At 63.1% G+C, this 24,502-nt stretch overlaps 3 protein-coding genes across 3 annotated transcripts; 2 read left to right on the forward strand and 1 right to left on the reverse strand.

The window, feature by feature from the left end:
• Window positions 1-101: 101 nt before the first annotated feature.
• CHLRE_09g401100v5 (uncharacterized protein) lies at window positions 102-4,389 on the reverse strand. The gene is made up of 10 exons (XM_043066013.1): window positions 3,960-4,389; window positions 3,767-3,865; window positions 3,635-3,683; window positions 3,441-3,478; window positions 2,998-3,164; window positions 2,487-2,582; window positions 2,125-2,200; window positions 1,651-1,737; window positions 1,190-1,324; window positions 102-917 (listed from the first exon to the last, which is right to left on the reverse strand). Exons 1-10 carry the CDS (start codon window positions 4,028-4,030, stop codon window positions 815-817), a joined length of 921 nt encoding a protein of 306 aa, XP_042920796.1. The 5' UTR covers window positions 4,031-4,389; the 3' UTR covers window positions 102-814.
• Window positions 4,390-4,649: 260 nt separating this feature from the next.
• Window positions 4,650-18,293, forward strand: CHLRE_09g401050v5 (uncharacterized protein). The gene is made up of 32 exons (XM_043066011.1): window positions 4,650-4,895; window positions 5,296-5,523; window positions 5,828-5,916; window positions 6,197-6,427; window positions 6,738-6,972; window positions 7,217-7,274; window positions 7,487-7,663; window positions 7,855-7,994; window positions 8,276-8,399; window positions 8,583-8,678; window positions 8,855-9,018; window positions 9,240-9,489; window positions 9,657-9,817; window positions 9,899-10,273; window positions 10,478-10,594; window positions 10,941-11,116; window positions 11,577-11,715; window positions 11,897-12,007; window positions 12,309-12,424; window positions 12,602-12,755; window positions 13,315-13,425; window positions 13,689-14,108; window positions 14,292-14,403; window positions 14,650-14,762; window positions 14,980-15,107; window positions 15,286-15,369; window positions 15,496-15,634; window positions 15,807-15,935; window positions 16,216-16,339; window positions 16,541-16,617; window positions 16,902-17,067; window positions 17,255-18,293. The coding sequence occupies exons 1-32, from the start codon at window positions 4,749-4,751 to the stop codon at window positions 17,911-17,913; spliced, it is 5,550 nt and encodes a 1,849-aa protein (XP_042920797.1). The 5' UTR covers window positions 4,650-4,748; the 3' UTR covers window positions 17,914-18,293.
• Window positions 18,294-18,419: 126 nt separating this feature from the next.
• CHLRE_09g401022v5 (uncharacterized protein) lies at window positions 18,420-24,471 on the forward strand. The gene is made up of 11 exons (XM_001695160.2): window positions 18,420-18,677; window positions 19,475-19,596; window positions 19,906-20,012; window positions 20,452-20,584; window positions 20,816-20,910; window positions 21,289-21,405; window positions 21,659-21,752; window positions 22,069-22,194; window positions 22,577-22,740; window positions 23,340-23,425; window positions 23,783-24,471. Exons 1-11 carry the CDS (start codon window positions 18,658-18,660, stop codon window positions 23,856-23,858), a joined length of 1,140 nt encoding a protein of 379 aa, XP_001695212.2. The 5' UTR covers window positions 18,420-18,657; the 3' UTR covers window positions 23,859-24,471.
• Window positions 24,472-24,502: the final 31 nt, after the last annotated feature.

Raw genomic sequence — 24,502 nt, forward strand, 5'->3', positions numbered from 1 at the left:
TATAATAGTTTGAGTGGCTGAGGCAAAAAACAACATGCAAGGGTCATGAGGACATTCAAGGCGACGCATACGCATGCCTACGCATGTGTGTGTGATGGGACAGGGACTGACAGGGTTGCACACCGCTCACGTTTTGGGGCTCATCACCTCCCCTATCACCTTGCCCGAACGCCCGGCCTCAATCGTGTTAGTTGGGCATGGTGGCAAGCAGTAAAGCAGACCTGCTGGCCCCACAGGGCCTCCACCGCCAGCCGGACGCAGCCTGGCGCAGAGCCCCGGGCAGGCCGTACGGCGCGCGTCCCACCCCATACACGTCCATCCCCACACACGTCCACCCCCGCACGCGTCCAACCCCATACACGCTTGCATAGGCCGCCGTAGCGGACTTGCACAACCCTCCAAACGGCCAAACGCACGCGGCACCGCACGCTGCCAGTCCTGCCAGCCAGAAGCCGGGCCTGCAAGGCCTGAGCCCCCGAGTGTCTCTGCAGTGCCACACTGCAAACTTGATCACGGCGCGCATCACGGCAACTGTGCTTAGCCCACCGCTGTCCCCTCTTGCTCCACGCACACTTAAGACCATTCCCAGCCTCCTGCCTCCAGGTAAAGCTTCGACCGCGTCACGTTGCTCGCTTGCCATCACCTCGCCAGCAATGGCCACTCAGCACCACACATCCATGCTTTGCTGCGCCTGGGTCTGCACCCCTGTGGCGCCTCCCACCCCATCCTCGCCGCACGGGACTACGCCAACCTGCCCCTTGCCTGTCCCATCGCAACCCATCCTTGTTGCCATTCCTCTCCTCTCCTCTCCTCTCTACTCGGCCTTGCCCTGCTTGGTCTTGGTCTTGGCGTAGTCCACGGAGGCGCCCTCCTTCTTGAACTCGGCCTTGGAGCCGCCCACAGCCTTGAGCAGCAGGCTGTGACGTGAGGGGGTGCGTGTGTGTACGGGGTGTAGGAGGCATTGAGAAAGCGGGGGTGGCGCTGGGCATGGCAAGGTTGTAGAATGTGGTGGGCCGGTTTCACGCGCCACCACCAAGGTGCGGCAGTGCGCTTCCCAGCTGGCACGATCCACGCAGACGCAACGGCAACACACACAGAGTAACCCGTACGCAGCCGTCCCCACCCCCACACTCCCGTCCCCTTTTCCTCCCCTTCTCCACCTTTCCCCTCTCCTTGCCCCCTCACTCACCGCACGATGCCCGCCATCCACTGGACCTGCATGACCATGAGCAGCAGCAGCAGCCCGTTGGCCAGCAGGTACACGGGCAGGTGGCGGGCGCGGTCCAGGTAGGCGGGGTGCACCTGCCAGCTCTCGATCAGCGTGCTGCGGGCAGCGTGCGTGTTTTGAGAGGTTTTGGAGGGAGAGGGGAAGGGCGTGGGGAGGGAGAGGCGTGGGGTGCGCGTGAGCGTGTGTTGGTTAGCAGCAGGGCGAGGGAGGGGCGGCACGGAGGAAACATGGCTGGCAGCGACACGAAAGGGAATGCGCAAACCGCTCAGAGCAGAAGCCCAGGTCCGGCGGCAGAAGCCGGCGCCCAGGCCCCCGCCCTAAATTACTGACACCCCGCTGCCTGGCAGGACCCGTACTTCCCCGCCATCCTGCCATTCCCCCGGACTGAGCCTGGCCTACCCGCCCACCCGCCCACCACTCACGCGTGCAGCACCACCACGGGGTAGGCCACGATGCGCGACAGGAAGAACGCCACCGCAAAGGCCAGGAACGCCAGCGTGTCGCCCTTGCTGCGGGGTTGGGAGACAGGGAGACAGGCACTCATGGTGGTGGTGGTGGTGGTGGTGGTGGTGGTGGTGGTGGTGGTGGTGGTGGTGGTGGTGGTGGTGGTGGTGGTGGTGGTGGTGGTGGTGGTGGTGGTGGTGGTGGTGGTGGTGGTGGTGGAAGGGTAGTTTGTTTGCAGCTCCCAGTCTACAAGTCGACAGGCCCCCAGCTGCATGCCCGTGCACGGGGGCGGTCGCCAGCACCCTGCCGCTTTGCGGCCCCCCCCCTCCAAGGCAGCTTGAAGCCCCTCCCCCCCTTCCCTTCCCTCTGCCTGTGCTCAGCTAGTTTGGCTTGGTTGGTTCAGTCTGGTATTCACAAACCTGCCCTCCCCTCCACCGCCGCCCCGCACTCACGCCTCCACGTAGTGCACCACCTTGGCCACGTGCAGGAAGGGGTTGGAGATGTTGAGCAGCGACAGCACCAGCACACCTGGCAGCAGGCAAGCAGCAGGCAGGCAGCAGGCGGAAGGCAGTGCACGGCTCAGCATCAGGCAATGGCGCAGCGTAGCTGCCCTGTGGCAGGCGCCATTGACCCCACCAGGACAAGTAAAGCCGCAATAGTGGATAGCTGGGGTCCCACCACACCTATCCAAGGCACCCCAACCCACCGCACCCCACCCTATCGCACCCCACCGCACCGCACCGCACCCGGCACCCCAGCCCGCGCCCCAGCCCCCGCGCCCCAGCCCCCGCGCCCCCAGCCCCCGCGCGCTCACCCGCGCGGTGCAGGTTCAGCAGGTATGAGATGAGCAGCAGCGTGATGGTGGAGAAGTGGTGCAGGTGCATCTGCAGGTTGTCCTCCATGCCCATGCCTGTGAGGGGTGAGGGGTGAGGTGGCGGTGCGTGCGGGGTGAGAGGCGTGTCCGGGGTGAGAGGTGTGTGCGGGGTGCGCGGTGGCGGGTGTGCGGAAGAGGGACAGGGAAGGGAAGAGAGGCAGGCATTATGACCGCGTGGAGCGCTGAGTTTCAGCGGCCCCTCATTGCACGGCCTTCTGCCCTGGTGAGGATGGGCTGGTGGGCGACCAACGCCCGACCCAGATCAGATTGTGCGCATGATGACAGCAGCACCACCATCCCCAGCACACGCCCCATTCCAGTTTCGGCGTGGCCGCCTGTTGCCGTAATCCTCCCTCCTCCCTCCTCCCTCCTCCCTCCCCTCCCCACCTCCCACCCTCCCGCCTCCCTCCTCCCAATCTCCCACCTCCCCACCTCCATGTTCCCTGCTCACCCAGGTGGTGCTTGATGAGGTAGTGCAGGTACCAGCCCAGCTCCACGTTGTGGTACAGCGCGATGGCGCCGGTGGGGTCGCGCACGCCGCCCACGTCCGCGTCCGTGCCGTGCGGCCACTCGCCGAAGCAGCCCCGCGTGTTCATCAGCCCGCACGTGCCTCGATCGCTGCGGAGTGAAGGGGAGGGGTTAAGGTGGGGGGTGCAGGGGTGTGTATGGGTGTAGGGGTGTAAGGGGGTGCAGGGTGGGTTCAAGTGCGTGCAAGGGGGCGCGAGGGAGAGGGCCAGGAAGAGGGGGGGTAGAGGAGGGTCAAAGGAGGAGAGGTGAGGTGTGGCGTTGTGGTCCTGAGGGGTGGAGGGGTTGGGCAGCCGGGGGGTGCGTTCTGCATGAGTGCGGGGGGAGCAACGCGGGGATACGAAGCGTCGGAGCAAGACTGTTTCTCACCTTTGCCGGAATGCCATGAAGCCGAGGACTGTAGCGACCTGCGTGAGGGGATCGCATGGGAGTTGTCGGAAGCAGGAGCATCGGCTGGCGGTAGGCTAGAGAGGCCCAGCGTGGCGCACAGCTGCTGGTAGCATCCGGCAGGGGGTCCAGACGTTGAGGCAGCCTCTGAGCTGCTGGCCGTTAACCGCACCCACCAGGGCCCCGATGATGGCGAAGGACTCCTCCAGCACCTTCTCTTGCATCCTGAGCGGTGGCAAAGCGTACCCGAAACCTCAGGGTCTGGCGGGCACACTTCCGGGCCCGCACATGCACGCCAGTCCCCGCACCCGACATTCTTGAGGACTGAGGTAGCCGGCAGCGTCTTGAAGTATGAGCGTAGGAGCTTATAGAAGATCCAGCGCACGATGAGCCAGAGGACTGCGTACCTGTAAATGCGCGCGCGACAGGCAACACCATCGGCTGTTTTCCCAGAGTCCGAGCCGTTAACGCGTCATATGTTGCATGTTAATCAGCACTTACGCTAGCGTAGGCAACAAGTCTGGGGAGTTCTTTTTGGCGAGGCCCGCGAGGTCCTCTAGTGTCGAGGGCATTTTTGAGAGCTCAAAAGTGCAGCTAGCTCACACGTATATAGTATAACACAACGTGCAACACCCAGCGCAATAGAGTTTGCATGGGGGCTGTCCGCTGGCATGGTACTTGCCCGCAGACACACGCGCGGAAGCGTTCGGCCCCGACCGAGCTCCCGTCCCACGAATCTGCATGACCACGCCCACCTACACTTCATTCTTGAACAGTACCACTAGCAGCGGGAGTGCTGCCGCGCCGGGTCCAGCTTGGGCTTGTGAATGCACACGACACGATGCTGCACTTTATCACATAGTCTGTAAGGGTCAGCGTGGGAGCGGCACGACCTGGAAACGGATACAGAGGGCTGCCGAGGAGGCGAGACAGAATGACGAAGAGGGAGTTGCAGAGCACTAAGTTGTTGACATGTTGACACAAATGGCACAACGTCCTCCACCCAGCGGCACGTTCCGGTGTCCACTCTGACGGCAAGAGCCTTATGTCTACATGGCTCGGTGGCTGTGCGTACATTGCGCCGGGGCAGGCTTGCTCAACCGCCGCATTGGGTACCTCAGTGCGGACTGCCAGTAAACCTGGCCCGGAACTGTTAGCTTAACTCCTTCACTTCAAGTAACTAAGCATTGATGACTCTGTGTACTTGTGCGACCGCGCGGCGCGGCACACACTATAATTTCCGAGGTTGTCGGGCGCCTCAAGCCTAAGCTCGTTCCCGTGTTCGAAAGAATGCAACCAAACTGCTCAATACCACTATTCATTCTAGCTGTATGCGCCTTTTTGACTCCATACGTTGGGGCCGCTGTGAATGCGGTCACTCTGCTGACGGGGAAGGTGCTGCCTGGCGACTTCGAGCCCTATAACGGAACTGTAGAGGTGCGTGTGACGCCGCAAGCGCCCTGCGCCCACGTTTGGGCGGGTTCCGAGTTCTTGAGGCCGCTGCTTCCCACCTTCTCAGCGAGCGCACGGCAGGGCGGGGCGAAAAGGGCCAGGACAGGGGCACCCCCGCAGGCGACCGCCAGCCCAGCTGCTGCGCACCATTCAACGCAGCCTCACCCCCCTTCCGCATCCCTGCTCCCTCCCGCCAATCCTACCCTTTCTAACCTTGCCCAATGCCCTCTCTTATTGCGTACTTGGGAACGACGAAACCAACTCCCAGCCGCCGCATTACCCCTCTCCCTATGCTACCGTATGCTGACCCCCCCCCTGCCTCCCGCTTCCCCCCGCTGCCCCTCGCTGCCTCCCTTTTGCCCCCTCCCTGTCCTCCCGCCCCCAGACCGGCATCTCCACCCAGTACGCCGCCCCATACAACAACTTCCAGGGCGTGACCCGCTGGTGGGCGGCACCCAACGGCGACGGCGAGACGGGCGAGCTGCTGCCGCTGCAGGAGGCGCGGGCCGGGCCCGACAGCGGCAGCGACGACAAGTTCCGTCTGCTGCTCAAGTTCCGGGACGTGCACCGCTACGTGCCGGCGGGCGCCTACGTCACCTCAGCCAACCTTACGGTACGGCCAGGGTGCGGTGCGGCGCGGTGGTGTGGAAGGTTGTGACTTTGGCGGGCTCTGGGGAAGCAGGGAGGCGCAACGCCCGGGGGAGGGGAATGCGGTTGGGTGGACGCGCGGTGGCGGGCGGTGTCCCGATGGGATTGCGGCCTATGTTACCACGGTCAAGGGTCTCTGACAGCTGCCACCTGACCCCGGCCTAACCCTCCAGCCCTGCACACCATTGATACCCACGCCAGCCCCGTTGCCCATACCACCAGTCCACCGCCCCTCCTCCTAACCCCAATCCAACCCACCATCCACGCAGCTTACGTTTGAGAGCTGGCAGGATGAGGTGACCGTGCACATCTGTTTCCTGGGCAAGCGCTGGGACTACGAACTGGGAGGCGCGGAGGAGTGAGTGCCGGGAGCAGCTTACCCGGTGTTTCTGTGGCTGTCAGCAGTGTGGCACTCCAGCACCCATTGCCGCCCCCGCCCTGTCCTGAACCTACCTCCTTAGCATTACAGCTAGCTTCCTCACCAACACCAACACCAACCCCGCCCCTCATCTTGGGTGCCTGGCAAATAACAACCCGGCTTGGTCCCAGCCCCATTGCCACGTGTTCCTGGCCCTATCCGCAACATCGCTCCGGTCCATCCGGGCTCTAGTAATAACCCCGCCGTACACCACACGCAGGTACACCTCCACCGGCTGGATAAACGCCTACTGGGACGGCGCCCGCTCCCTGCCTTGGTCGCAGCCCGGCGCCGCCGCCGACTGCGCCGCCGCCTACTCCGCCTACACGCTGTTCAACGTGACGCCCAACGGCGTGTACGGCACCGTGAGCCGCACCGTGGCGCTGCCGCCGCTGCTGGTGCAGGGCTGGCTAGCCAATGGCGGCGCCGCCAACTACGGCCTGCTCCTACGGTGAGGTCCTGGAAGGGTGAGGGCAGTGGGGATGGATAGAGGGCCGGGCGGCTGGCGGCACACAGAGCTCAATCTGCGCATGCGCCTCCGAGTCTTGTTATACGGGCGGTGCAGACGCGTCCCGCCGCAGCCCCGGCACCTCAGGTGCCGCCACCTCAGCTGCTGCCGTTGCACACCGCGCGCTGCCGTTTTCAGGCCCAATGGATTGTCCTTTCCCCCAATCCACATGCCGTGATTTTCCGCACACAGCAACCTCAGCCACACATACACATACGCATACACACACACGCCGTGTGCTCCACACGCACAGGCCCACCACGCCCGGGTACATCAAGTACTACACAAGTCAGAGCAGCGCCGGCATGCTGCGTCGCCCCGCGCTGTCGCTGGCCTGGAGCTCCAGCTCGGCCGACGTGCCGCCGCCGGGGCCGCAGCCCTGGCGGCTGGGGCTGGTGCCGCGGGAGTGGTGGGTGGCGCCGGCGCCCGAGGGCAATGACGACACGGGCACGGGCTTCCCGGACAGCCCCTTCGCCACGCTGTCCAAGGTGGGGGCTGATGGCTGTCGCTGTGTGCTAGGGAGAGCGTGTGGCGGGTTTGGGGGCCTGGCACCTTAGTGAGCGGTAAGGTCAACGCAGTGGGGCAATGCAGCGGGCGTACGGGTAGTACGAGTCGGGTGCCGTGTATGGGGACAGAGGATTGGGGCCCCAAAGGCAGCAGGGGTCACAACCGACAAGTACATACATAGCGCGTCCCACAGATATCACGGGCGTTTTCTGCACTTCCATTCAGGCCATCTTCGAGGCCTTCCCACTGGACATCATCAACCTGAAGTCAGGAGTATATGCAGGTGCGTGCCTGCGTGGGTGGGCGGGCACGGTGGGCGGATCAGGGTGGTCGGTGACCTCCAGCAGCGCATCGCTTGAGATATGGGCTATGTGCGGCTCTGCCCGCCCTTTATGGTGCTCCCGGACTCTGCACAAACGTGCCATCTGTAAATCCTGACTACGCGGGGGCGCACCTCCCCCGACATCCCGCCCTTCCCCCACCAACCCTACACAGGCGCCGTGCAGCTCACGCGGCCCAACATCACCCTCCGCTCCGCGCCCGGCGGCCACTGGGCGGTGCTGGCGGCGCCGCGGAACGACCCGGTCAACGCCGGGGTGGTGGTGGACATCCGGCCCACCGCACACGGCGGCGTGCTGAGGGACCTGGAGATCACCGGTGGCTTCTACTATGGTGCGCGGACGTTACGGCAACGGATGGGTGCGAATATACATGGCAGGTCTGGTGCAGGGCTTGGGTGTGATTGGCAGCCGGGAGGCGGGCGAAGTTGCTGGACTGAGCTGCATAGCAGAGGAGGGATCTACGAAAGTCCCGGAGTGCTCGGGAGTTGAGCTCGGCGTTCTCTATTTCCGCGCCCGCTGCAGGCATCATGTTCTTCACCAGCTGGGAGAACTACGGCACAATGGAGGAGCGGGTGGCGCAGGGGGCGGGCGCTCGCGACTGGCTGATCACCAACGTGCGCATCCACGACACCGGCAGCAATGCCGTGAAGCTGGTCATGAAGGTGGGCAGTGTGGTCTGGGTGATGCCAGCGGGTGGCGGGAGATAGCGGCGCGTGGGTGTAGCGTTTCTTGTGCGTTTCCAAAGTCCAGGGACATATGTAGGGCGTAGCGTATGTTTGCTTGCAGCCGGGGTAAGAAAGCGATGCAAGGGCAATCGTGATGAGTCAGAGGACCTGGACCAACGCAGCACGTGTACACCTCGGACCCGACTGGACCCGACCTCTTGTTACTGATTCCCCGTGTACCACGCCCCTGCCCCGCTTGATCATGACGTGGACCCCAGGCCGGCAACGTGACCTTCTCGAACTGCGAGATGTACAACACCGGCGCCCGCCTGCGTACGGCAGGCAACGGCATTGATGCAGTGCAGGTGTACGACATCACCGTACAGGACTGCTACTTCCACGGTTCGTGTCAATGCGTGTCGTCATGCATATCATGCGTGCTGCGCACTGCACCCCGCAGACTGCAACCCCTACCCCAGTGCCCCTACCCCCGCCCCAACCCTTTTCCGTGCTCACATGTTTCGTAGCTCGGTCAACCACTCGAACACGCTCACTCATCGACTCTGCTTTCCTCTCCTTGCCCAGACATCCCCGGCGCCGCGGTGCACCTGGCGGGCGGCACCACGGGCGCCCGCCTGCTTCGCAACTACGTGGCCCGGACCACCTTCGGTTTCAACCTGGGTAAGCACATGCAATCAGCTAATGCCTCTTTGTGGATTAGAGGGACAGTTGCATGTACCTAGTGACCTGGCAGTTCATATGGTTCATGCATCAAACTGCTACTCAACTTTCGAGCTCAATCTTGCTACGCTTTGCCACATCGATAACTTAGATACCGTAACGACATCACGGCGCAGGCTTCGACACCGACCCCGAATACATGGACACCATCAACAACCCGCGACTGTACGAATGCATCGACTGTACGGCGGCCAACAACATCATCACCGCAGTGCGCATGGCGGGCGTGAACCTGTGGGCGTGCAAGGGCGGCGTCGTGGCTCACAACACCATCTGGCAGGTGTGTGTCAATGCCGGCAGGCGGTTGCGTGCCAGCAGGTTTCTGTGTCGCTGGCTGTGTCGTTGAAACGAATCCGTTGGTGAGGGCAAGGCGGTTGCAGTGGACGGAGCACAGGAAGCTGGAGCGTAGAAGCACCTGTGGTTGACGCCATAGCGCTGCATTCACCCGCGTTCACATATACCCACCCACCCATCCGACCCAACCACCCAACCCACCCACAGGCCCAGGAGGAGGCTCAGGCCAGCATCTTGGTGGCGGCGCTGGTTCGTGCCGACACACCCGACCCAGCCGACCCCTCCGGAGCCACCCCTCTGACCTCCACCTGCGCCAACGCCACGGTGTGGGGCAACGTGCTGGTGCGCAGCCCCTCCGCCCGCCCCGGCCCGCTGTTCCAGATCCATACGGCCGGGCTGGATCCGAGTTCCAAACTCGTGATGGGCCACAACGTGTACTACGACCAGGCCGCGCTGGGTAAGCACGCAATGTTGTAAAGTTTTGATGAGACCAAGCGTGCTATGAAAGCACAAATTGGGGTTCCAGGGGCAAGCGGATGACATTTGTCACACTTGATTCCCCCTGCCTGTAACGACACGATTTCATCCCCGACCTGCACATGCACGCGACTTCACCTCACGCAGGCCCCGCCGACGGCAGCTTCGTGTGGGGCCTGGGGGCCATGCTGGAGGATGAACGGCCGCTGGGGCCCTCGGGGGGCGGCTTCATCGGCACCGCCAGGGGCTGGGCCGACTACTGCGCCGGGCAGCTGGGGCAGGGCTACTGCGACGTCGGCAGTGTCGAGGTGCGTGAGGCATGGGGCAGTGCACGTGTGCCGTTGGGGCATCCGATTTGCGATTGACGTCCCGCACCTTCGCAACCACAGGCGGATCCGAAGCTGGACTCATCCTTCAGCCCTCTGGACTGCAGCCGTGTCCGCCGCCGCGCGCCCGCCGCGCCGCCGCCCGCCGCCACTGGGCTGTTCGGATCCCCATTCGTAACCGACGACTTCCACGGCCGGCCGCGACCCACATCCGGATCCGCCACGCCGTACGACGCCGGCGCCGTTCAGTTCGGCGCGTCTGGTCCGGTTAAAACCCTGTCACCGGCGCCCCTGCCGGCTGGTCTGGTGGGCAAGCCGGCGCCGTACATGGGCCCAGGGCTGCCGCCAGTGTACGACAGGACGTGGCCTTTCGACTACTGGCGGAACCGCACGTGTACCGACATCTACGTGGACGCAGCCAGCGGCAGTGACAAGCAGGTGGGAATTGGGTATGTCTGTGTGTGCTGTATGTTTGGTGGACGGAGCTAGCGTGTGCGATTACCCCCATCCTCTGCGTGCCCGTGTGCTGTAATGTCGTCCCTGCCTGTCGTCCAATGCCCAGCGTTCATATGCCCCACCGTGCACGGTCGTCAAAGTCCTTCCCTTCTCTGTCTTTCGTGTTCTCACAACCTCTCTCCCCAGGACCACAGCTACGAGAGCTCCTACAAGAAGCCCTTCAAGACGGTGGCGGCGGCGGTGGCGGCGTCCAACCAGTGCGACCGCATCCTGCTGCGGGGCGGCCAGGTCCACGCCGGCCCGGTGAGCAGGCCAGGGATGTGCGACACGTGTGTGTGTGTGTATCTTATACAAACCTGTGTGTATGTGTGTGTGTGTGTGTGTATGACACGTGTGTGGGTGACCCAGATGACACGTGGGACCCAGGGGACGCAAGGCATGTGCCCAATCCCGATCTGAGGCTCGGGCCAACCAGTGCTCGTGTGACAGCAACAGGGCCGTCACATCAGCCACACATCCTTAGCTAGCAAGACAGCAACCTTCCGTCCTGGGGCCACCAAGCAAGTCGCCGCAGCATGCATACACACACGCAACCCCCTAACTGCTACCCTCCGCTTGTGTGTGTATGTGTGCATGTGCGTGCACGCAGGTGGGCATCTTCACGCCCAACCTGACCCTTATGACCGACCCCCGGGACGCCCCCAAGCGCGCCATGCTGCTGTGCACGGGCACCGGCACCACCCCCTGCCTGCGCACCGGGGAGGGGCTGTACGGCGGCGCGGCGTCACTCACCTTTTCCAACTTTGACGTAGCCATGGCCAGCAGGTGAGACATGTAGCGACTGGTGGTGGTGCTGGCTGGAGTACCGTATGTAGGTGTGTATGTGTGTGTGTGTGCGGGAGGGGGGTCATCATCTCAACAAGAAACCAGAGGCATGAGAACGGAGGGGGACAATGCAAGAGGACGTGGGGGTTCCACATTTGAGGTAGGTAGGGGGCTGATGAGGTCGGCAGCCCGGCGTATTGCGCCAGGCTGGCGTGTGGAGGCGCTGACACAAGCGCAAGACTGCTATACGCATCTCGCGACCGATCATGGGCAAGCATGGGTAGAACAATGACTAACTACACCGCCTACCGCAGCTGGATGCCACCCTAATCATGTTGCCGCTGCATGTGCTTGTGTACGTGTGTGTTGAAACAACAACACGAAGCCCGCCCAGACGGCGCCGGAGTTCCTGACAGGAACGTACGTATGTATGTATATATGTGTGTGTGTGTACTTTCAGGCCCGGCGCCCAGGGTGGCGGCGGCACCTTCGCGGCTTGTGTGTTCCTGAACGAGGGTGCGGGCGGCGGCAGCAGTGCCTACTGGGATTACTACGTCACGCAGAGCGGCAGGTCGGCGCGGCCCCACACGCTGCTGCAGGTGCGTATATACACTGGAAGCCTTTGTGTGTCTGCTCAGTGTGTTCAGTGTGTTCAGTGCGTTCGGGATCAGTTCCAAACCTCATGCTCCCTCATCTCCCGCCACCGCCTGCTCCTTACCCGCCATGGAGTTACGTTGCCATCACCCCCCCCTCTTATGCAACCCCTGCCCTCCCCCCCAGAATCTGGGTCTCTTCAACTGCTCCTCCCATGGCATCAAGTTTTCCACCTTCATCCGCGGAGTGGTCATGGAGGGGTTGTACATCAACAACACAGGCGGCGCCGGCCTGGAGGTAGGTGAGGGTGGGAGGGGCAGGAACAGAAGTACGGTATCGACAAGTGGATTCCTGCGTGCCCATGCCTCTGCTGCTGTGTGGGTGTATTTTGTCTTAAGGCTGCTGTGTGGGAGGAGGGGGCGCAGTGAGCAAACGACCACTGGGGCTTTGTGTCGTGTTAGTTTGGGATGGGTTGGTAAAGCAGGGCCCAGGCAAACCGGCCCTGTGGATTTTTATGACTGGCATCCTACGTGGCGCGCGCTCACACACACACACACATGGTGCTTGTACCTCCCACTCCACGCGCACGCATGTCCAGGTCCGCGGTGGCGGTGATTTGGTTCTGCGCCGGAGCATCATCGCCAACACCGGCGGCCCTGGCGTGCGCCTGGGCGGCGGCGCACGCAATGTGCTCGTGGAGCGAAACACAATGTGGTGCGCACTCCGAGCTGACTCAGTGCTCATCCCTGCCGTTCCCGGAGCACATGCATGGTCATCGGATCCACACAAACCCGCACCCCTGCGCCTTCGCGCCGCGCCGCACCTCTCTCCGCCTCTCATCACACACACACACACACACACACACACACATACACACACCACATCACACAGGTCGGTGGCCGAGCGCTGCATCCTGTTGGGCAGTGACGTCACGGAGGCGGAGTACATGGACGTGGACTGGGCGGCGTACGGCGGCAGCAGGGGGGCTGGCGGGGGGCAGCAGCAGCAGCAGCAGGACGACTGGCACGACTGCATCAACGCCACGGTGCGTGCGTGTCGCCAGTGTCACCTGGGGCCGTACGTGTCAGGGGCCGTGGCAGGGGCTGCGGGCAGGGGCTGCGACAGTGTGGCTGTGGCAGGGGGCTGCGGGCGTCATGAAGGGTGCGAGTTCCACACAGCCTCCTCCGGAGGAGGAGACGCTGGGCCCGTGTGAGCTGTCATTGGAGCTGTGCACGCCAATCACGACGACTTCCAATTGCGTGCTTTTCAGCCCCACCTGCCTGCCTGCCTGCCTGTCTGTATGCCTGCCTATACACTTGTGCACACATGCCTCGCCGTACTCTTTTCTTATGCAATCATGCTTTCCCAACAAGCACACGCAGACGCACTTATAGTCTCCCAACGCACTTATACACACACACACACACACACATACACACGCACACACACACACACATACCGACGCGGCTACGCGACGCTCGGTATCGGTAGGTATCCGTAAGTAACTCCGGCGCGCCGTCTGGGCGGGCTTCGTTTTGTTGTTTTTTTCAAAACACACACACACACACACACACACACACACACACACACACACGCCCACACAGGTCCGCAACAATCTGGTGTTTGACTGCCAAGGCGCGGGAGTGGCCTTCTACAGCGCACGTGACGCCGTCGTGGTGCAGAACACCTTTGTGGGCGTGGCCACGCGCATGCAGGTGCGGGCTCGCATGCAGGCATACATGTTTGCATGCATGCGGTCGTGCGTGTGGGTGCACGTGCCTTGGATCCGACCCACATGTGACACACTGGCTGTCGCCAACTGACTTGAAAGTGACCACACACACGCACACGCACACACACACCAGCTGTTGGCCGAGTCCGTATGTGTGGCCCAAGCTTTTCGGTATCGGCATCTATCACCCGCAACGTCGTGTCGCTCAACCCCAACGCCTTGCCACACTCCCACAACACACAACAGGCGGGCGTGCTGCTGAACGTGTCGCCAAAGGACATCGGCCCCGGGCTGGAGGTGGGGCCGCCCAACATCAACATCACCTTCAAGAACAACATCGTGTCACTGCGCATGCCGATCGCCCCGCGCGAGGACCCGCCGCGCACGCTGCTGGTGGAGGCCCGCGTGCTGCCCGGCACCCAGCCCGCTGGTGGCAGCCCCCTGCCCGACAACCTGCCCGCCGGCGCCACCTGCGCCGCACGTCGCCACCGCAATCGCCACCGCCGGCGGTTGTCCGTTAGCGCTGTTGCTGCTGGTGCTGATGCGGACACTGTCGCTGGCGGCGGCCGCGCAGCGGAGCAGCAGTTGCGGCGGGCGCTGCTGCAGGCGCCGCACAGCTCGGGCACCTCCTTCGCGGCGGCGGCGCTGAACGCCCCCGGCGAGCAGGTGCGTGCGCGCCGTATTAATGGCCTGTGAAGGGATGATGGGGTGAAGCGGTTGCCACTTGATCATGTCACTCAATCAACGCAGTAATGTGCTCACACATCGTCTCTGCTCTGCCTTGCTGCAACTGACCGAATCTCCGCCGCCGCCATCACACGCCGCGAACACCGCCAACGCCGCATACAGGGCCGCAACGCCGACGGCTCCTGCCCGCTGTTCCCACGCGACAACGCCTGGCGCCTGGACGTGAGCTCGCTGCCGGTGCACCCGCTCAGCGAGCAGATCAAGCGCCGCGTGGGTGAGTAGTGAGTGGAGATGAGGAGCTGGGGTGCAGGCAGGGGCGGAGGGAGTTTGGGTGGATAGAGAATGGGGCACGTGAGGGATGTGGGCAGGGAGGACGGGAGGGTGAGAGGATGGCTGGGGTTATTTTGGACACTGCCAAAGACACTGCAGGCAGGCAGGCGCGCGTTCCTGTGCCATGTGCCACCAGCAGAGCTACGCACGCTGCTAAGTCGTCGCCCTCCCCCACCACCCCCACCCGCAGGCATCGCCTCGGTGCACACGGACTTTGGCGGTCACGACCGCATCAATGGCCGCAATGTGCCGTACGGCATCCCCATCACCTACGTCGACTCCCGCAAGACACCACTGGTGCAGGTGTGTGTGCATGAGTGCGACAAGGAAACAGCGTGTGTATATGTGCGTGTGCATGGCCCCGTGCCCATTCAACCGGCAGCAACCCCGCTCGTGCCTGCTCTGCACAAAGTTTAGCTGAACATGACGACCATGATCAGCGGCGCACACATACCGTGCGCAAGTGCAACGATACGGTCACTGCCAGCTGCTAACCCCTCCCCACCACCGCTACGCGTAGGTCGACATCGGGCCGGACGGGTACGGCGATGAGTCCGACATGAATCCCAACGCCTTCCCCTTCCCGCCCGACACCCCCGTGGAGGGCACCTACCCCGGCTGCAGCGACGACGACTGCGGCGGAGACAGGTGGGTGGGTGGCGCGGCCTTAGGTGCGCACATCTCGCATCATCACATGACTCAACACTTCGCTTTGCCGGCTCACTCTCAAGCCTGCCTGCTCGCATACCCGCACTCATAATACATTCACCACTCGCTCATTCGCATTAGCAAACTCGCACACAAACTCACTGGCTCGCTTTCTCAGGCACATCCTGGTGGTTGACAACGCCACGTGTCTGCTGTACGAGGCGTGGAGGGCCATGCCGCCGGCCATCACCCCCAGCCGCAGGTGGGTGGGGAGGAGGGGTTGCACTCGTGCGTTGTGGTTGTGTGTGTGTGTGTGTGTGTGTGTGTGTAGCAGTGCATTCACCACGCATCCCGCCACCCTCACACCACCACCCGACCAATGCCACAGGTGGCAGGTGGACTCCTTGGCCCGTTTCAACCTGTCGCGCAATGCGCAGCCCAACCGCCGCCTGGGCTGGACCTCCGCGGACGCAGCTGGTCTGGCCATTCTGCCGGGTCTGGTGCGGTTTGACGAGCTAGTAAACAAGGTGGGCGCACAAGAGCGCTACGTCTGGTCCGGTGGCGGAGTTTGTCATGCTCGGAATGGAGCAGTGCTGTTAGCCCTAAGCCTACAGGAATACGCGCGCTTCAATCTGCTGTGCACCGACCGCATGACCTTCAACAACCTCTTTCACACGCACCTCACGTGCCCACGTGCAGGGCGTGATCGACCACGCCATCCGGTTCACAGGCCCCAACAGCCGCCCCGCCTTCTCGCCGCCCGCCTCCCACTTCGCGGCGGCTGGCGACCAGTCAGATCCGCAGACACTGCCATGGATGGGCATGCGGGTGCGTGCGCCGTGCTTGTGATGGAAGGCACAAGCGGAAGGGTGCCGTGCTTTTGTGTTGGGGCCAGCGACTGCGGGGGGCTGGGTCGGCGTGGAGTGGACCCGGAATCGACCAAACCTACGCATAGCGGTCAAAAGGTGCCCCTGGTGGGGCAGCCTTTTGGGGTTGAAAACACGGGCATGTGACTGGTTGGCCGTGCGTGTGCACCTCACTGCATGTGGGAAACCGTCCACGCCCGCCCCGCCATCTTCTCCGCCCTCTCCCACCTCTTGCTCCTCAGGTGCGCCTGGCGGCTGACTTCAACTGCGGCGGGCTGGGCAGCGGGCTGGCGCGTGTGTTTTGCGTGGCGCTGCAGCGTTACGGTGGCATTTTCGCCGACAACGGCAGTCCCTGGTACTTCACAGGTGGGTGGTCCGGGGGGCTGAGCGCTGGGGCCGGTCCGGATCTCCGGACTGGCTGTGCTGGCTGTGTTGATGCACGCCCACACGTGAACACCAGCGCCAAGCCCTGCCCCGCCTAATGCACACAACACAACACAAGAGCAAACGCTAAACGCTGAACACTGAAACACAACGCTAAGCGCCAAACATCGCCACACCCCACAGGCGAGGCGACCATGTCCTGGGAGAGCCACCTGGACGACCTGTCAGCTGTCGGCGACATCCCCTCATCCGCGTTCGAGGTGAGGCGGGGTTGGCAGGCGGCAGGCAGGAGGGTAACGGCAGGCGGCAGGCGGCAGGCGAGAGGGCTTCACGAGGAAGCGAGAGGGCGAGCGGTGATGGTTTGGAGGCGTAGTGAGACCGGCTCCATACAGTTCCGGCCCTGTCCCCTTGAGCCAGCCCGTCCTCTCCTTTCCGCCCTGACGTGCTCCTAACCTGGCCCCCCCACCTGTTCCCGCCCTCCCACACGCTCCCCCCACCTTCCCCCGCCTTCCCCCCGCCTTTGCCTCCCCCCTCCCCCCACCAGGTTCTGGACACGGGCTGCCTGTGCCTGGACTCGCTGTGCGTGCAGGCCGACTGCGGCGGCGGCGGCGCGGGCGGCTCCGGCCCCGTGGCTGCCGCCTCGCTGCCAGTGTATGCAGGCGTCAACGACACCGCGCAGCTGCACTTCGATGGCAACGTTTACAGCACCGGTGCGTGTGTTCGCTCCTTTGCTCGTATGGGGTTAGGGGCGGGGGGCAATGGTAACCCATAGCACGCATGGCATGACTGCACTCCATGCACACCATTCAACAATCATGCATATGCCGCCGATGCACGTTGCACGAAGCCCTGCCTCGCGCACGTCCTGCTGTATGTAATTACGTATGCTGCACGCAGGCGACGCCGCCGCTGCCGGCCGCTACGTGGACCGGCGGCTGCTGCCCGCCGGCGCCCCCAACCCTGGCGGCGGCGCGGAGGGGTACGACGGCGGACTGGCGGGCTGGCGTGCGTTCCTGGCTGCTGGCGGGGCCGGCGGCGCCGGGGCCGAGGCCGGCAGTGTGGAGGTGGCGGACGTCGCGCTGGACCCGGTCAGGGACTGGGCGCCGGCGGCTGGCAGCGCCGCACGTGGCGTGGCCGTCGTGCTGAGCTCGGCTCTGGAGGACTACTACGGCAGACCGCGCGGCGTGGTTGGCGACCGCACGGATGCGGGCGCGGTGCTGTCGGATGGGGCTGTGCGGCCAGTGCCCTCGCCTCCGCCCTCGCCCTTGGCTTCGCCCAGCCCGTCACCGTCCCCCAAACCTTCGCCGTCTCCCAAACCATCACCATCCCCGTCGCCATCGCGGTCGCCATCACCGGCGCCTTCGCCCAAGCCGTCTCCCAGGAGGAAGAAGTCGCCCCCACCCGCGTCCTCCTCTCCGGGCTTGAGCCCGGCACCGTGTCCCTCGCCCGCCAAGGGAGGGAGGAAGAAGAGCCCTTGCCCTAGCGGCCCCGGCTCGGCACCAACACCCGCCCCCAGTCCCAGTCCCAAGAAGAGCCCCAGGCCCAAGGGGCGGTGACGCTCGGCTGGCGCTGTGGGAGACTTTTATCGGAACGTCGTGATATATTTCAATGTACAGAGGAGAGATCACTAGGTCAGGAGGAGTACAGCAAGCAAGGAAGGGCGGACTGGACAGTGCGTGGTCATTATGAGAAACGTGACTGGCGAGCGATGGGTGGTCGGGTAGATAGCAAGGAGCGAGCGCACCTTTAAGTGGTGGTGGTGGCTTCATGGGCGGATTCGTGCAAGGGAATCAACCGTTCGATGTTGTTCGCCAGGGGTTTACTACAATAGTGCAGGAGCATGTCGCCCCCGTCACTCGCTTTGCGCGCGCCTGGGTTTCTGGACTTAACTTTGGACGCTTGGTCTGAAACAGGCATGTAGTGCGGTCCTCAAGTACTCCTGTCCACGTGTACCTTGAGAAAGAGGTTGGGGTCCAGGGGGGCGGGCATGTCGGCAACTCGGCACGCTGCCTGCACAACTTCCAAACTCTCCGCACACCGCAACTGATTGCCAGCTGCTTAATTTGCTCATATCACAACACATACCCCGCTGCTATCAAACGCGGCGTGCAAGCAATGTCTACACGAGCAAACTCTGTCCAGCAACAGTTTTACATGACTGCATTCACTATGCTCTGCTAAGTCATTTGATACTTTTCTCTCACGAAAGCAAGCAGCTTTCATTATCCAAACTGTTGCAAGTAATGCCACCCACGATGGCGGGAGCGGACCGCTGGAAACGCGATCCCATTAGATTCCTAATGTTCGCACTCATAGCGAGGTAAGGTAGCAGGCTGAGGAAGACGGGCTGAGCATTCGCAAAGGGCCGGGGCAACTCTGTGCCACGGGGCCTCGCCGTTCAGCACACCCCAGGCCCCAACAAGTGTAGCACACGGACTGCACATGTGCCGCACCAAACGTTTGTTTGTAGGCTCCCAACGAAGGGTAAATGTCGGCTGCAAATATAGCACCACATAACTTCCTCATGTCAAATATGAAGGCAGGCCCCAGGCACACACCCGTGCAACCCAGCAGGGGGAATTGTAGACACCAGCCCAAACTAAAGCGAGGCCCCGATCCGGCTTAACACTCATCCACATACCGGTAGTGGTGAACGGGGTCTTGGCTCGTGTGAGTGCGGGACTGATCGGTTAAAGGGCTGAGAGCTGGGCTTGGTGTGTTGGTGGCGTTGCCGCCTCATGGCAAGGGTACAGATTTGTTGGTTGGATTGTCCCTTCTTGGATCGTCGCAGTCATGACACCTGAGCTTAGGGCCCCAGAAGCAAAAGCAGCCCCGCCGCGGCTTGTACCGTTTCCGGGGCGAACGGCAGTCTCGCACCAGCAGTCAGGCGCCACGTTCCGCCCGACCCTGCGCCCCTCCCCCAGCCTGCACGCCAGCCCACCCACCACCACCCCCTCTTATCTCCGCTTTCAGCACCACCACCAAACCACCACTACCACCACATCCCCGCCTCCATACACACATGGCCCGCTGCTTGCCTGCGCTTTCGCATGCGCGGTGTTGACCCCTTCCCTTTGTGCTTCGCCAACCCCACCCCACACCCCACACCTCCTCCAGCTTCTTCGTGTGGTACTACAACTTCTCGCAGCCGGCTCAGCGCCTGCTGCCCGACATCAACCCGCGGGCAGTGCTGCAGCCGGAGCCGGGGAGGCTGCACATAGTGGTCACCGGCGGCGCGGGTGCGTGTGCATGTGTGTGTACAGCGGATGCGAGGGGAGACGGGCCAACCGAGCAGTGAGCGCATCCATGCACACACGTGCATCATTTCCTGCTCTCCCCACACACCCAGCTGTACTTGCTCATACGCACAAAGGCCTCAGGCCGCAGCCCAGGGCCCGCTTGCGCTGCCCAATCACACGTTGTGCCCCATCGCCTTTCCTCCCTCCCTTTCCCCTCTTTCCTCCCCCCCCGGTCATGGGTACGCGCAACACCACACCTGCTGTCTACTCCGCTACACTTCTCTGTACCAATCCTTGCAACCCCCGCAGGCTTCATCGGCTCCCATGCCGCCATGGTCCTGATGCAGGCGGGCCACGCCGTGACGGTGCTGGACAACCTCTCGCGGGGCAACGCTGGAGCGCTGAGGGCGCTGAGGGTGAGATGCGGGGATGGGGGTGCACTGAACAGCGAGGGGGCGGAGGAGGGCTGGAGGCTGGGAGATGGAGGCCGATGCACGCCGTGTGGGGGCTGGGGCGAGTGTGTACGCGTTCACTGGTGGGTTCGGTGCGCAAAGTTGTGTTGCATCGTGTGCTACTGCCTGGCCTTTCCGCCCTCCCCGCCACAATCAACCCTTCAAGTCCACTCCCACCCCCGCACCAGTAACGCCATGACTGCTCTGCTCCAACGGCTTGTCCACTATCATAGATCATGCGTGGAACCCCGCCCCCACCCCACCCCAACTTGCTTGCATCCTGCTGTTCCCCATGCTTTACCCTTGCAACCCCGCCAACCACTGTTCCTGGCTACGCCTTCACTTCTTATATAATCTTGAATGTAACCTCCAACCCCCCCCTCATCCCGCCCCGCCCCCTCAGGACATGGCTCCGGCCCGGCGCTTCCGCTTCCTGCGGCTGGACCTGGGCGAGCGCGGCGCACTGTGCGGCGCACTGCAGCGCGCGGCGCCGCGGCCCGACCTGGTCATGCACTTCGCGGCGGTGGCGTACGTGGGTGCGTGGCTGGGGGGCCGTGTGTGTGTGGGGGGGGGGAGGTGCGGGCAGGGCTGGGCTGCGGGGGGATGACAGGGTGGGCAAGGGGGGCTGGGGGGCGATGTGGGGTAATGTGGGGTGATGAGGTGCAGCGGGGCAGCGTGGCAGCTGCATGTACTGGCGGTTGGGTGATGGGTTGTCGGGCGGGTCAGTGTCACGTGCCACACACTGCCTGCCTGCCTCCCCCCTACAGGCGAGTCCATGCGCGACCCGCTGCAGTACTACAAGAACGTGACGGTCAACACAGTCAACGTGCTGGACTGCATGGCGGCGGCGGGGATAAAGCAGGTGGGGTGGGGTGGGGTGGGCACACCGGCACGTGGGACTCCGGCACGTGGGGCTACGGCATGTGGGGCTACGGCACGTGGGGCTACGGGGCGCCTGTAAACTAGGGGGGGGCTGGGGCCTCTTTGAGCTAGCGAAGTAAGCAAGGGCGAACACAGCACCATGCGTCGGTCGGGTTCCACATCTAGCAAACTTCCAACTAGCAAGCAACCGCCCATCCACTCGCCCCTTGCCAACCTGTGCTGCGCCTCAACCCCACCCTCGCCACCTCATCCCGGCCATTTCCTCCCAACCAATCAACCAACCTCATCTCGTACATGTCCTGTCCCTCCCTCCCCATGTGTCCTGTGCTGTACCGCCGCCGTGCATGTACTGCGGCAGCTGGTGTACTCGAGCACGTGCGCCGTGTACGGCAACCCGGAGTCCCTCCCCGTGACCGAGGCCACCCCGCCCAAGCCCATCAACCCCTACGGCCAGTCCAAGCTCATGGCGGAGGAGGTAATGCGGGGCCGGGCATGTGTGTGGCTGGGGGCGCGGGTGCGGCGCGCCGCTGTGGAGTGTCTTTGCGTGCACATGTTTCCCCTTGTTCAATGTCCTCCCTAACGCCTGCACATACAAACATGTGGGCTTGTTTCTACTGTTCTATTCTCTTACACACACTCTCTCGCGTGCGCGTTTCCTTCCCCTCTGACCTCGAATGCAAACACGCGTGCGTGCTCGCTTTCCCCTCCCCCTCCCCCTCCCCCCCCAGGTGATCCGCTGGTACGCCCGCTCCCAGCCCGACTTCAAATCCATCATCCTGCGCTACTTCAATGTGTACGGCAGCGACCCGCAGGGGAGGCTAGGTGCGTGCGTGTACGTACGGCAGTGTGGCGTGGGGGGTGGAGGAGGTGTGGGTGGATGGGGTGGCGGTGTCGGGTAGGTGGGGTGGGGCGGGGTGGATAATAAGGCGTGGGCCGCACACACTGACATCGAAATCGAGGTACAAGGGTGGAGAGGGTCCCTGCATACCCCTGCCCAACAGCCACCCAGCCGCCAAACATGCGTGCATCCCCAATCCCAAAAACCCAAAACTCTGCACCCCATCGCACCACCCACACCCCGTCACCCCCACCATTCCCAACACCTCCCCCGCCCCGCCCCGCCACGCTGCTGCTGCAGGCGAGTACCCGCGGCCGGAGCTGCGCGCCCAGGCCCGCATCAGCGGCGCCTGCATGGATGCGGCGCTGGGGCTGGTGCCCAGCCTCACCGTCAAGGGCACCAAGCACCCCACCAAGGACGGCACCTGTACGTGATGATGCGGGGGTGGCTGGGCGGGATGGTTGCACAGGCAGGTGTTTTGGGTATTTTGGGGTTTGGTCGAACCTGCGGTCTGCTGGGAGCAAAAAGTAGGCCGACGTGCGCACACGCCTGCATGGTATGGTGTCAGCCCCTACTCTCATTGTACTTCCCTAAACCCAAACACACATATACACACACATACATTTGGGTGGTTATAGTTCCGTTCCGTTGTCTACACACCCATACACACACACACACACATACACACACACACACAGAACACGCACACCTCCCTCCCTCTCCCCCCTTTTAACGTAAGCATGCATGGACTCCCCCCGCCCTCCACCATCCCCCCCATCCCCCCCTCGCTCCCCCCACACACACCCAGGCGTGCGCGACTACATCCACGTGATGGACCTCATCGCCGCTCACGTGGCGGCCATGGCCCACCCGGCCAACCCGCCGCCGCTGTACAACATCGGCACGGGGCGCGGCGTGAGCGTCAAGGAGTTCGTGGACGCGTGCAAGAAGGTCACAGGCAGGGACATACAGGTGTGCGCGCGCGCGTGTGTGTGTGTGTGTGTGTGTGTGTGTGTGTGTGTGTGTTAAAGAGCACAAGGAAAACGTTGCGCAAAGACAGTGTATGCGATGCAGCAAAACGACGGCTTACGGATGTTACCTGAAGTTACCTCGCATACCTGCTGCGGTGAGCCGCCGGTCTTACCAACCGGAAATCGCGCAACCCCCGCTACTCTAACCTCGAGGGGGAATTAGTGTCCACACGCTCTCAAGGGTGCAAACCCATGCATGTGCTCACGGTACCGTGAGGCCCAGGCACTCCTGCAATTCCTAGCTCCGCGTCGCTACTCCTGGCCGCTAAGTCCAAGCTCCCGCCCAATCCTCGATGAAATCCTCACCTACGAGCGAATAAGAAAACAACAGTGTGTGTGTGTTAAAAAACGAAACGAAAGCCCGCCCAGACGACGCCGGAGTTACTTACTTTTGTGTGTGTGTGTGTGTGTGTGTGTGTGTGTGTGTGTGTGTGTGTGTGTGTGTGTGTGTGGCCACGCCCTGCTGCGAACGCTCATCATCCGGACATACATGCATGCAGTCGCATCTCAAGCATGCCCATGCTATGCACGCACATGCAGGTGGTGTACCAGGAGGAGGCGCGGCCCGGCGACTACGCCGAGGTGTGGAGTGACGTGGCCAAGATCAACAACGAGCTGGGCTGGAGGTGCATGGCGTGGGGGTTGCTTGATTGCAGGGAACAGGGGGGGAGGTGCATGGCGTGGGGGTTGCTTGATTGCAGGGAACAGGGGGGACGGCAAGCTGCTGGGGTGGGTGGGGGGCAGACGGGGGTCGGGTGCAGGCGGGGTCATGTAGGGGGGGCGGGGGGCGCAGCAGTGCATGCAGCAGCAGCTGCGAGTGGAGAGGGGGGCAGGTGGATGGAGAGGGGGCGGAGGAGAGGGGGATGGAGATGAATGGGGAGGATTGGAGGGAGGAGATTGCAAGGCGGGGGGTTGTGTATGTGGAGTTTACCCAGCAAAGAGAACCTTCCTCCACCCCCCCTACCTCTCAACACACACAACAGGGCGAACTATACAAACATAGAGGAGGGGCTGCGACACGCCTGGAACTGGAGGCTGGAGCACCCAGACGGATATTGATAACATCAAGTGAGGAGAGCATTCTAAGCATTCAAAAGGTGAGGCCTGACGCCTGCCTGCCAGAGCCTGCACGGGCGAACGATTGTGTATGGCTGGCGACGAGGGGCGACGCAAGCATGGATGATGAGTGGTGACGTACCGCCGGGGCGCGCGGGGCTATGTATGTATGGACTCTTATCGGCGATATGGCATATGCGGGTGGTGTGCGGCTGTGCGCGTTGTGGTGTTACGTATACGCGAACCAGCTTTTGCATTGGCGGGACTCGCGCGGGAGGCCCTGGGAGGCCCTGGGCAACCCGGTTGCGGGGTTTCGGCGGCGTGCCAGAAACGCATGAAGATCTCACCAATGCTTGGCTCTCCGGCTCGGGTCTCATGTGAGGGCTCTATGCAAACTTAATTGCTTGAATCACCAGGAGCGGCTGGGGCAGTGGGCGCGTCGCGGTTACCTCGCGTCGCGAAGGACTCATCACGCAGCGGCAGATGTTTCCAGTCAACCGAAGTGCCCAATCAAGGTCATACAGGGTAATAAGTAGTTAATGTGAGCCCTGCGCACTGGAAGTGAAGATTTTATAACAGTGAAGACCCTCGCTTGCAGCTCATGTCTCAAGCGCCTGAAAACCTGCAGCCGTTTGGAACTACCTGCA

The sequence above is a fragment of the Chlamydomonas reinhardtii genome, chromosome 9, assembly GCF_000002595.2.
Source record: "Chlamydomonas reinhardtii strain CC-503 cw92 mt+ chromosome 9, whole genome shotgun sequence".
Lineage (NCBI taxonomy): Eukaryota > Viridiplantae > Chlorophyta > Chlorophyceae > Chlamydomonadales > Chlamydomonadaceae > Chlamydomonas > Chlamydomonas reinhardtii.

Coding starts and splice junctions, on each gene's coding strand:
- CHLRE_09g401050v5 (XM_043066011.1), top strand. CDS start 4,749: ATGCAACCAAACTGCTCAATACCACTATTCATTCTAGCTGTATGCGCC. Junction 12,008..12,308: donor CAGGCGGCGCCGGCCTGGAG/GTAGGTGAGGGT, acceptor ACGCATGTCCAG/GTCCGCGGTGGCGGTGATTT. Junction 13,426..13,688: donor GCGTGGCCACGCGCATGCAG/GTGCGGGCTCGC, acceptor AACACACAACAG/GCGGGCGTGCTGCTGAACGT.
- CHLRE_09g401100v5 (XM_043066013.1), bottom strand. CDS start 4,030: ATGCCCTCGACACTAGAGGACCTCGCGGGCCTCGCCAAAAAGAACTCC. Junction 3,866..3,959: donor GACTTGTTGCCTACGCTAGC/GTAAGTGCTGAT, acceptor GCGCATTTACAG/GTACGCAGTCCTCTGGCTCA. Junction 2,583..2,997: donor CCTCATCAAGCACCACCTGG/GTGAGCAGGGAA, acceptor CACCCCTCACAG/GCATGGGCATGGAGGACAAC.
- CHLRE_09g401022v5 (XM_001695160.2), top strand. CDS start 18,658: ATGTTCGCACTCATAGCGAG. Junction 21,753..22,068: donor CGACCCGCAGGGGAGGCTAG/GTGCGTGCGTGT, acceptor CTGCTGCTGCAG/GCGAGTACCCGCGGCCGGAG. Junction 23,426..23,782: donor AACAACGAGCTGGGCTGGAG/GTGCATGGCGTG, acceptor CACACACAACAG/GGCGAACTATACAAACATAG.